Here is a 12,749-nt window from a genome sequence, read left to right on the forward strand (position 1 = left end):
CACAACTAGACCTATCAGCATCTTCATGTACAGAAATTTCAGCTGAAGCTAAATACATTTATTCTGATGGGAATGAAGCAAGGATATTTAGCAGTCTTGTAGCTGCTTCACAAATCTAAGATATGACTATAGCTTCTGTAAGGCATGAAAAATACCCTCAGGGTATAAATAAAAACAAAGATGAAAGAGAGGGACACTGAAATTTTCAAGTGATTTACCTTTGTTAATTGTGCTGTATAACTTAGCAGCTTCTCAACATGAAGATCATCAAAACCAAACTTGGATTCAAGTTCTGCTCTCACAGCATGTGGATTCCACAAAATATCTCTGAGAGAAAGATTATACTGAAAACCTGAAAGAAAGAAAACCTTCTGTTTACTTCATTCCTGCTTTTTGTTCATGTTGTTTCTTGATGATACGTACTCAATGAGATCCAAGTACCATGTTCCCAGTTTTCTGGGGTGGGGGAGTGGGGGGAAGTCTGTACCTGAACACCAATTTCACTAGGATAAAATCCATGATTGCATTAGTAGTATGGCAAGGTCAGTTAATCTGATGGTATTCTGACAGTTGATACGACAATGGTGAGATGCCCCTGCACAGTGATTGCCAGCAGACCCAGCAGGGTGCTACTCTGAACTGTGTGTCTAATTCTGCACGTAGTCATGCAAATGTGTGTGTATGGGCTGGATATGAATAATTTCTGAAAGGGAGAGCGCCAGGAGAATACCAGAAGACCCAGGGAATTCAAGTTCACCCTCTGTGCAAGGGCTCCAGCATATCACCTTTTTACCACTTCAGTCTTCGTTTTGACAGGTGAAGCGGGATTTAGACTGCATATAATTCTTCACCTGACCTTCCATGCAGAGCAGACAGCTGCACCTAGAATCTAATTGTGTGCCACCGGCAGTTTGCCAATGAAACTTGTTCCTGACCTTTTCTTGAGGAGTTGTCCTGGGGCCAGCCTACCTTCTCCAACTAAACTCATCTCCTATACTCAAGCAGTAGATAGGGAAATGTAGCCCTTCAGCTGCGAGCGGAATTTATGATAACAGAAGAATGAAGCTTAAAGTAAAACAACCATAATGCTTAATATGCATGTCCAAAACAAGAGGCTATCCTATCAAATGGAAGAAATTGTCCTTTGTAGTGATTTAGTCTCCCTCCAAAATTCACCACTGCAAGATCATTCTAAACATGATATATTAGACCAACATGTTTTGTTTATCAAATAGTTGCCAGAGTCTGATGAAATTTAGTTATTAGTATTTAAAAACCAGATCAATAAAGAAATGGGTTAGCACTACAGCAATACAGTTTAACTCTTAGACCTTTTACACTAGGAATTTAGCAGAAGCTCAGACAGTTACTGCTATCGCATATTCCCAGCATGCTTACAAGGTACTTCAAAGAAAATCTGAAGCAAATTCCTTACCTTGCAAGCTCCTATCCTGTACTGATGCAGCAGTTAAATTCAGTGCTGTTTTCACCACTTCATAGAAACTTTGGCCCCATGGCATCATAGCTAAATCCTTCAATGATGCTAATGTACTGAAAGTGAAAAATAAAACAAAAATCAAGCTCTCTATACACCCAGAAAAACTGAAAGGGCTTGGTGGAAAAAGATGACATTCAAGCAATTCAATATTAAAATACTTTTTTTATTGTTGAAAAACTGATGTTTTGTCAAATTAAATTTTTCATGGAAAAACCACAAGTTGAGATTTTACAGTTAGAGGTTCACTCTATTTTCATTAAGGAAATGTCTCCTAAGAGGACCAATGTCCTCTTAAACAAAAAGAGAGAGAGAGGGAGGGAGGGAGGGAGAGAGAGGAAAGAGTTAAAAGTGAGAGCAAAAACAAGAGCAAAACTACCACAAGCTTTCTCCCAGTTATCCCCACAACAAGGCAGGATGGACACAGAATACTTATATTTTACTTCCACTCAATCTGCAGAGAAAAAAAGAAGCTTTAAAGCAACAGAACACTTAGTCTCACAACAAATTAAACAAAGCACATTACAGAATGCATTGATAAAAATATATCTATTGAATTTCTTACAAGTCCCAGTCTCAGTCACCTTAGCTGTGAAACAAACTTCTTTGCTAATGTAGCTGTAATTTACTACTTAAAGCTTATGTCAAATTTACCAGTTATTTCCTATAGAGTATTCCTTTGTTATTATGCAAATAAGAATCCAGTTTTGTTAGAGTGGATCAGCAGTTTCCAACATATGTGAGAGGAAGAAAAAAAAAAAACAAAAAACCCAACACTATTTAACTTCGCCAAGTAGGAGTGAAAAGTCTCTGTTAAGTGCCTCTGAGAGACACAGCAAACATGGTACAGCACAGGAAGTGGGAGAAGTTGTAAATTTAGAAACCTTTCTGCTGACTAAATTCTGCCTGAGATAGGACATCTAGAAATGTATGTTAGTAATACAAAGCTAGTCAAGAAATGAGCATTGGTTTTTGTGGTTTGCTTTCCAAATGGCATTAATTATTGCAAATTTGGTCATTGAAGGGCACCAAAGTCTTAAAAAAAACAAACCCCAGATGTAAACATCTGAGTCACCTCTTATTAATCACTTGTGAGTTGACCCCAGCTGACAGCCAAGCACCTACACAGCTGCTCATTCACTCCCTTCTCCCATGGGACAGGAAGAAAATAAAAGGAAGGCGAGAAGACTCATGGATCAAAAGAGAGTTTAATAGGTGAAGCAAAAGTTACACATGCAAACAAAGCAAAACAAGGAATTTATTCACTGCTTCCCATCAACAGGCAGATGCCCAGCCACTTCCTGGAAAGCAGGGTCTCAGCGTGCATAACAGTTACGTGGGAAGACAAACACCATAACCATGAACACCCTCCACTTTTGTCCCCTTCTCACTCTGTCCATGTTATAGGCTCAGGATAGAGAAATCGCTGCTGAGATTATATTAACAGATTTGTAACTTGACCCAGCACAGCAGCCAGTGGTTACTGCTATCTTTGCTTACTGCTGCTGAAGAAGAAAATAATAACCATAAACTTACAATCAAGTTCCTGTTTTACCTCAGGAACACTCAGACTCTGAGAGTTTGCGAACCTTTCAGAAAAGACTTCTGCTTTTGGGACATAAGCACTGCAAGCACAGCTAATATAGCTTTGCATGTTAATAGTTCAGAGAATAAGCTGGAATAAGGTTACAAATGACTCAGGCATAAAGGGGGGGGGGGGGGGGGGGGGGGGAAATCAAGCCCCAACATAGTTGCAATCCACATATTGTAATCAAAAGAGACTTATTTCCCAGTTTCAAAAAAAATTATGCTATCATATCCTTCATTTTTTTTTATTAGGAAGAAGACAGTGGGATGCTAAAGGGTAACAGAATCAGCACAGTAATTTCCCATTCAAAGTCTTTGGGCCTCTGCCTCCCCATGGGGTAAAGCTGATGAAGTTTATGGCCAGTCTTGCACAGGCAGCCAGGTTCGGTGGCCTCCTCTAGCCTTATAAATATGTTAATTGACTACAATGACAATTACCTATCAATCTATTACAACCAACTACCTACTCTGGCAAATTCATTTCTGACTTTTTCCTAACAATTCCCTTATTTCACTGAAAATTCCTGTAGATACTTGTCTTAGTCTGTGCTTTTGATACCATGTCTTCCTCTGAATCCAACTGTCCTTTACCTGAGGCAGAAAACTTTCATATTCAGAATAGTCTCTGTGGGTTTTTTCTTACTGCTTCATTTCTTGCAAGAGAATAGCAAAAGCTATTTTGATAGCAAGAGGCTTGAGAAACAAAATGGAGTAATTTTCCTCATATTGACCAAGTGCTACATACATATTAAGTTGATTAGAATCCAAACTATTATTTTCTTATATTCATATGTAAATATTCTGTCTTTCAAAGGCTGCCAAAGCACATTACAAAATTCAAAGCCATATTATGTGATGGGCTAATTTCAGCCATTGCTAACATGGAGCTACTTCTTGGAGACTCCTAGGGAATCTCTGCTGAGTTTGACAGAGATGAAAAATACAGTTATGAAGGAATCGGAATGTGTGAAACCTCCTACCACACCTCTACAAAAGCAGAATCTGGGAAGCAGAAGAAACTTTCAGCCTCTTTACATTGATAAGAATGGTTATTAAATAGCCAGTGAGAAGAACAAGAATTGCAGGTAAAATATTAAAACAGAGCACTTTCAAGAATGTAAAAGTACTTACTTTTGAATAACTGTTAGAAACTGTGCTACAGCAGCTAACTCATCTTCTGTATAAAAGGTGTTCAATTCAAGGCGAGGGAGTGAATGCAGAAGGTTCCAGAAATATGGTTGCTTGTACAGGTTTTCTGCTCTAGAAATCATTTCCTCTGCTTCATTCAAATCCATCTTTATGTGAAGAAAACACATTTACATGTAACACTTCCATTAACAGAAAAAAAATAAGAGGTGTCTGTCATTTTCCCTACCCCTGCCCTCTTGAATTTTAAACGATTTAAAGTATTTTTTTCAAGTGGAAACGTACGTCTAGCTTTGGTAATTCACCACATCATTTTGGTGGTACATTGACCTTATGGCAGCTTTGTCTGCTCTGATGGAAATGTCTTTCTCTGCTCTGATGGTAAATGGAGCTGGGAGAAAAAGCTAAGCAGTCTCTTTCTGCTCAGAAGTGTAACTCTTTCCCAAAGAGAAGGATTACCTTTGTGATCTCAAACACAAGGGGGGGGGTGTCAAAAAATAATTTATAAGAATGGCTCTTTAAAGATGAACTGACCGGGGTAAACCCACTTCTTTTACAGGACTACACTACCAGATGCCTATGCAAAACATAGGATCTATCATACTTGTTCATTATGCAGTTTTTGTTTCTCTAAATTAATGTTTCACTAGGGCTCTTTTGGATAATGGTAACATAAGCATGGTTTATACAAAAAGAAGCTTGTGTATACAAGCTCTGTTACTCATAATGATAGGCTACTTTCACTAAATATTTTCTTAATGTTGATAAATACATTCTTTCTATTTTATATTCCATTCCTGAAATGAAATTTCATATTGATACAGCTCCTTTCAATCATGTATCTCATGAGCAATTTAAAAATGTTACTATAAAAATGCCATCTAATTTCAAGTTATAAATTGGAAATCTAGGTTTCATGAAGTAGCAGTTACAATCAATGAAATATGGAAAAAATTCATTTTAAAATATTTTTAAAGTGAAACCATTGATCTGTGAAAGGTACAAAGCTGACAGTAATGGAGATCCACTACTGTACACATTCAGCTGCCTTCTTTTTGTTGAGATTGCAAGGGTGAAAGAATAATGCATTAGGGACAGCACAAAGACCAAACTCATTTCACAAACTGCCAAAGAGATTCTGGAAGGAATTACGCTACATCTTGCAAATCTGTCTTCCTTCACCCTCACTTGAGTCTGCCTGCCATATTTACTGGATCACAAATCTGAATTCAAAGTAATCTCATTCAAGCAAGAGCCTCATCTTTTCAATCTCACTGCAGTCCTTTTTAAGTTTTGGGTTGGGTTTTTTTGTTTGTTTGGGGTTTGTTTGTTTTTAATAATAAGTACACATTAGGATAAGAGTTCCTTGCAAGACATTTTGTAATATGATTTTATACAGCCACACAAGGTCTGGCAGATGCACTTTTAAATTGCTCCAAATGAACAACTAGCCTTCAAATAGCTGTGGATTTTAGCTACTAACAACATAGACTGGTTTAAATCAGTAATCTAGAAACCACTGAACCTCTATCAAATTTACAAGACATTTTTTCCTTCAACAGCATACCAATTTTTTTTTAAAGATAGTTTACTAAAACTTGACAAGATACAAATTTCTAACCATTATAATAAAGATGCCTCAAAATCCAGAACTGTAATTTAGAAATAGACTGTAAAAATACTTACAGTAAGAAAAGTGGTGATGTTATGGAGCCCTGTAAAATCAAATATTTTCCTTTACAGACAAGCATTATTAACTTCAGAAGAATCAATTTTATAAGCAATAGCACGTAGTGCACAAAGGGCATTTCTACAGGAGTAAAGGCATGTGAAACAACTAATACCCTAGAAAGATAGTGATTCCACTTGATTTTCTGTGCTTTCCAATACTTCTACTATGATCACAAAAACAATTTAAAAGAAATTGCTTACCATTCACTTTTCAGTAAGATGAAATCATCACATCAACACTAGATGAACGTACTAGCTCCCAGACAGCCAGGCATGAAAATGACTGTTTTGTCTAAATCTTTCTGCTTGAAAACTCAACGAGAAAGGCAGGGTAGTAGCAGGTCTTAAATGCCCACCGGCTACAGCAGCAAGGCTGCGCAGTACAGGTGGGAACAGAGCGGGAGCATCAGTCCTTGGTGTCTCATTCTTTTAGTGCGAGACTGACTTGTTTGCCTAAAGGTCACCAGATGTAAGCTACTGAGATTTTCCATCCCTATACTCCCTAGTACAACAGAAAAACCTGGGGAGAAAGACTTAAATCCTCATAAGTTACTTCTGAATGCATGTTAGACCAAGTAACCATGTACTCAGATTATTAATCCTTACCTTTAAACCTTCCCCCTCACAGTATTTTAACTATCAAGTAGTAAAACAAGTTTTAGAAAGCTAACTTTTTTCCTAATAATTTTATAACAGCCATTGTAATAGTAATCATAAAAGTGGCTTTTTTCAGATCAGCTAAAATTTTAGTTTGTTCATTTTATTTTTAAGATAAGAGTATTCCTTCATTTGATAGTTATCACTACCTGATAGACAAAGCAATTAATTATTGGAAAGATCACAGCTTACCTGAGAACTTTGAGTTTTCCTCCCATAGCTTATCTAAAGCCATGGCTTTCTCTGTGGTCTCAATAAATCCCTTTGCAAGTTCTTCTATCTCCTTCATGAAGTCTAGGTCAGGTCCCGTGAATCTCCCTGGACTACTTTGGATGCCTGCAGTACTTTTTCAGAGAAGGAAATGGGACAGGGGAGGTAACTACAAACTGGAAGCAAGTATTCTGATTTTTTAACTATTATGCATTTACACAACTTTTATTTAGTTCAATTCATGAGCATGCAAGTTGCAGCACTGAATCTCAAAACCTCAGGAAAGAGGGCAATGAAAAACTGCTGAGCTGGAGCCGCTTACCTACGCCAGTAACCCAATTCTGGCAGCAGCCAAAGACAGACACATCCAAAGAAGTCTTTGATGTTTCTGAACACACTCAACTTTTCTCCCCTGATTTATCATGAGTCCAGGTGATGGTTCTTTGATGGCCTGTACCCTGAAGTTCAAGCTTTCCTATTGCATCTAAGGCAACATGGTGCAACCAGAACAGGTAAGTTGATCAATGTCATCAGATGAAATTTAGGTTAAGTCCCTCTTTCTAGGCCCTGAAGAAAGTTGGTGCTTCCTCTTTAGTTAGCTTACTAAGCAACAGAAGTATGATAACAATTCCACCACCTTAACAAAAAAGCATCCACACTAACAAATGTGTGCCAATTCCAGATGATGTGCTCCTCAAGGTACCCTTCTACTTGAAAAGCGAGAAGAATGGTGTCTCTGGCTATATTTTTTTGCCTTATGCCAACTCACACACAAAAAGTGTCTGTTGTTAGGAAAACCTATACAGTTTGTATTTGGGATATGACAGCTTGTTTTTTCAAATACATGCAACACCCTATAAAAATAGCATCCTATTATCACTACTGGCTTTTCCCTGATTTTAGCTTACAGCTAAACCTCTGGTATATGTTAGCTCTATTATCTCTATCATACTACCATCTGGTGGCTACTCAACAGCACAACAATTTTCTAACAATACTTTCAAGATGAAATCAGAAGTCAAAAAGTCATTTAAACGTCTCTTTACAGGACAAAATTACTTAGACTCTCCTAAGGCACCATAAACAATAGAATAATCATCTTTAGCATGTTACTAGGCAGCTGAATTCTGGTTTATCTTATAGGAAGTTCAAATGATCTTAGAGTGAAATCCTGTGTAGCAAAAATATTGCTATTTTTCATCAAAAGCACAATTAACTGTCACATAAGCCCCACTTACAAAAATAGTTACATTCCTTTCTTGTCAAACTTGTATGTGAATAGTAGTTTTCAGCACAATTCTTACTTATTTGTAAAGAAAAACCTAATGAGAGAGATTCACAAACCAAAGCAGAAACATCAGCCACTTCTTTCTGATTCTCTCATTTCTCTTTCTCTCCCTCCCTGATCCTCATTTGTTCAGACACCCACAGAGCTTTCTGCAACTTTAGACTAATGGATGAGAAGAAAATTTAATCAAGTTCTTGATTGTTTCAGTGCAGCTTATTTTGATCCCAACTTGGCCGGCAGCCAGTAGGATTTTGGAAAACTCTTTCACCAGCCTCAAACTTCAATGGATTAAAGGCAGAACAATTCCTCACCACATTTTTTTTTTTTCCTTTTGAATAGAGTTTTAAAAAGCAGGTTTCTGTTGCTCAGAGGGCAGCTTTTAGGGTGATTAATAGCTGCACTTTAGCTATTGCTTTTGAAAACTACCACATAAATTCCAATATTACTAACACACCTACTGCCTGAAATTTCAGACAGCTGGTATTTGGCAAAGAACAGGAACACTAACTACATACTGAAAACTTTCTAGCACTGTGCTTTTTGAGCATGAACAAGTGGCCAGCGCTTGACCAGAATAACAACAACTACATTGGTTAAAACACAAATCCAGTTAGAACTTTAAAAAAACAATACTCTAGCTCAGTTTCCACAGGATTTTCCACAGGTTGTTTTTTTTTTCAAAATACTTGCTGAACTTTAAATTGACAACTAAACTCACAAAACAAGGTCACTTAAAATAATCACAATTATTCAGAAAAGTGGAGTGTAAAGGCAGTATTTCAACCCACGTTGTTTTGCCTCCAAACTAGACATAAGCCTTGCATCCCCATGTACAAATCTCCCTGTTTTAGAAGCATTGCAAACAATAATGCTCTGGGGAAAAAGGACACTTTTACTCACGTAGGAGCATATGGCCGGGCTCAACGCTGGCTCCAGGGCTGCTGGTGCTGTACAGCCTCCCTGCCAGCACCAGGTTGCACAGATAACAGCGACAAGGAGAGTCAGTAACTCCCTCTCCTCTACCCCCATCGCTGACTCTACTGCACCTTGGATCTGCAAAGCTTGTGTTGATAAAGAGCAGGGCAACAAAAAAAACCTTCTTGGCATCTAATTTTATGTGCTATAGCCACCTGTTTGATATATAGCAGAAGCACACCCGGTAACACAGGCTGCATTGTGTGAACATTAATCACTTCTGTTAATCTGAATCTCTTGTGAGTAATCCCAGCCCAGAAACCATTCACCCTCACACTGCCTGAGCAAAGCAGTGAGTGGTTCTCAGAGCAGGTAGGTAGCAAATGTAATAGATAAGCAGGGTCTGTTTAGCAATAGCTTTCTAAACAAGAGGAAAACTGAACTCCCCCATCTCCCAATTTGAGCAAGGAAAAATGCTGTCTGCTCTTCATCACTTAGCTTCAAAATGTTTCATTGATAGCTGTAAAGCTTCCTTTGAACTAGGAAGTTGGGCAAAAGGCTTCAGGTCATGCTGCCCTAGGTGGCGGCGGCAGCAGCAGTAGCAGCAGCAGCAGCCTGCTCAGCCCTCCTGCTCTGCCCCTTGCCCGAGCAGGACAGCAAGCTCAGCTGGGCTATCCCTTCAGTGTCCCCGGGCTTGAGCACTGGGGAGACAAGCCACTGCCCTGCGAGGGGTCCCACAGAGTACATGAGGGGGGCGGGACTGGGGAAGATACACAGACTAGAAACATTAAAGAAAATAGCTGGCAGCACTTGGAGCGTGGTGGCTCTGAAGAGTTCCAGGGAGAAGTGCAGGGAAAAGCAAGTTGATGGTGAAACTGGGGAGGGAGCTGGGAAACAGTAGGGGGGTGTAGATACTTAGGGTATGGAAGAAGGACCAAAAACCAGGTATAAGGCCCAGCTATTACAGAAGAGAAGGCAGCACATGCAACCTGAAAAACTCATAGAAACACCACACTCCCAAGCACAAGCCTCTCAGCAGGACAAGAGCAGCCGTTTGGACATGCTGTTTCTGAACTATTAGCTTTATGGGGATTTCCAGGGCAGGAGTGATGTCAGCCAGCTGCCACTCGTGCCCCTCTTTTGCCGTCATTGCCACAGCCCTTCCTCTGGTTACTCTTGGAGCTAAGCGCAACCTCCTTTGGAAGAGGAAATGGCAATGAGCATGATATTAGTTATCAATCATCAGGCTCAGTTTTATGAAACAGATTAAAATATTACAGAGGTTCTATTTGCTGAATATCCATGCTAAGTTTTAAAGGATTTTATATATTTTCAACATGGTAATAGGGGACCATATTTATCTCCTAATAAGAATCCTACAAGATACTACTAGTTTCTTAATTTAGCACAAGTTAAACAAAATTACAGGAAGAGGTCACCATCTTGCCAAAAAGATAAGAAACTAGACTTCAAAACCAGCTGCAGGGACAGTCAAGACAAGCAATTTTCAGACAGCGCGCCAACAAAAATACTTAATTGTTGTACTGCTACTCTCAAAAATACTTAATTGTTGTACTGCTACTCTCCCAAAGAGCCTTCAATGTGTGCTTTCTGGAGCAGAAGACAACATTAACTTACTTGCATATGTGTAAAGGAAGTCAACAGCAGCAGTTGCTAGGAACAATAAAGAGGAGAAGCAAGGGATGACAAAAAGGACAAAAGGAGGAAGCCAGTAATTTGTAGGAGAGGACATAAATAATTAGAACTGGGGTGTTAGGAGAAGGTGTGTGTGCATATATATATATATATATAAAAATTGCATTATCATCCATGGTAACTCTTCCCTTAATTGTGCATTTCCAGAAATACTTGCATAAGGACAGAAATCAAACTAAAGACATACATTCATACAAGTTTTGACCATGATGAAACACTGCAAAAGAGCAAAAAGATTCTGCATCTCTGAGCATGTACAAGCAATTGGCATTTCCCAAAGCCATGACTCAGAAATGCTAATTCTGTCCAAATTACCAACTTACTCAGGATGACAATAAGAACGTTTCAGAGTTCATCTGAGATCTCAGCTACGATGTGCAATGCCATTTAGACTGGTGATTTTCATAAGCCTCTCAGCAAACTCTTGGCTCAACCTCACCCCTGTCACCATCTTAAAAATTTCTCTCTAAAATTGCAAAGTCCCAGCTGTGCTGGCTCTCGTTCTGCACCATCTCAGGACAGCCTGGAGACATGACATCTCCATCAACACCAATACACATGCTGGAGAATAGCTTACTGTGCGTCTGTCACAGAAAGATCTTTCCCCTCCGTGTTGCATACTATTATAACCCTTCTAAAATGCAATGGACCAAAAATATAAAGAACCAAAAAAGTGTTGTTCTTAATTGGCTATAAAATGGAGAAAACTCATGTTTAAAATTCCTTTTCTCCCCAACTCTCTGACAATCTATAAGCAAGATCACGAAAATTGCTTAGGTTTCTGTTTTCCAACTACATAGCACAAGACTACAAAAGCTGGCCCAGACCACACAGGGTTACTATTCCAATAAGTTGTTGCAGACATACAGCTGTCTCACAGAATTATTTCTTTTTTCATTTGAAGAGATACATCATTAAAGAAAAATTTGACCCTCTAACCAATTCTTATACAAGTGTTACCATTGTTGCTTAGACCTTCCTTGATTTTGTTTTTCCACACCTGCTCCTGTACATGATCTCTTCTGCTACTACTCCACTAGAGAACCACAGAGGCCCAGGTATCAATAAAACCAGTAACAAGAAAGGGACCAGCATGAGTGGGGCTGCTCCGGGAGGGGGGCCAAGATAGGAACTGACGTGACCCTGGAGGAGGCCATGCCCTCACCAATGGGGCACCGTCCCCCAGGATCCTAGCCAGCAGGCAGACCTGGGGGTGGGTCACAGGCTCCAGCGACAGCCCCAACATGGCGGGATGAGCCCAGGAGTCTAGTCAGGTGCAAAAGGAGACAGAGCTACCACATGGACCCGATGGGTCCATCCAGGAGAAGATGCCAGAGACAGACCTGGGGCTCTGACACACCTACAGGGTGAGGCTGCTCAGGCTGCTACTACTTGTAGCTAAATAAAGGGAAATAAACTAATGTGCTTAGAAACAACATTTTAGAGTCTTGTTTTTGTGATCTTTGTAGTTCTACGTCCAAGAAAACCTAAGCTTAATTTTCTTTTAGGTATTGAGAAGTCTAACAAATATAGATCCAGGAGTCTGAGCTGCAAGGGCAAATCCCACCACATTCTGCAAGATTTGCAGTGGAATTAAGAGTACTGGGAATACATTATGCTTCCAGGCACATGCACTCTCATTTGTGGGTGTGGATGTAAGGCCATGGGACACTGTGCTGCATGGTTTTTATCTTATTTGCATGCTCTCAATTTTACTCTGTTCTCCATTAAGATGAGGTTGGGGGTGGAACATTCTGGAAAAAGCAGGGAAAAATATCCTTTGCCATGGGAGGTCCTAAATATACCTCCTAAATATTTCCTTACTCCTCTGCCCTGAGATACTGCTGGGTGTAACAGGCTAGGGAATCACATCAAAGAGCTGCAAGCCAGCAGCTTTTGCAGTGGCTGAAGGAGCAAAGCCTCAGAGCTGTTGAAAAAAGGGTGCTTTCCAAGGCATCAGAGGAGGTGGCAGATTTTGCTGCAAATCAAAGTTAATGAGGTAGT

General features: G+C 39.5%; 1 protein-coding gene across 1 annotated transcript in view; it reads right to left on the bottom strand.

The window, feature by feature from the left end:
- Positions 1-12,749, bottom strand: part of ABCA13 (ATP binding cassette subfamily A member 13) — a 207,502-nt gene that overhangs the window by 181,775 nt on the left and 12,978 nt on the right. The window contains exons 4-8 of the mRNA XM_050892372.1: positions 6,809-6,960; positions 5,915-5,943; positions 4,214-4,377; positions 1,436-1,551; positions 219-352 (exon numbers count right to left, since the gene is read on the bottom strand). Of these exons, the coding sequence (XP_050748329.1) occupies positions 219-352; positions 1,436-1,551; positions 4,214-4,377; positions 5,915-5,943; positions 6,809-6,960 (595 nt within the window). The remainder of the gene's footprint in view (positions 1-218; positions 353-1,435; positions 1,552-4,213; positions 4,378-5,914; positions 5,944-6,808; positions 6,961-12,749) is intronic.

Source organism: Gymnogyps californianus, chromosome 2 (assembly GCF_018139145.2).
Source record: "Gymnogyps californianus isolate 813 chromosome 2, ASM1813914v2, whole genome shotgun sequence".
Lineage (NCBI taxonomy): Eukaryota > Metazoa > Chordata > Aves > Accipitriformes > Cathartidae > Gymnogyps > Gymnogyps californianus.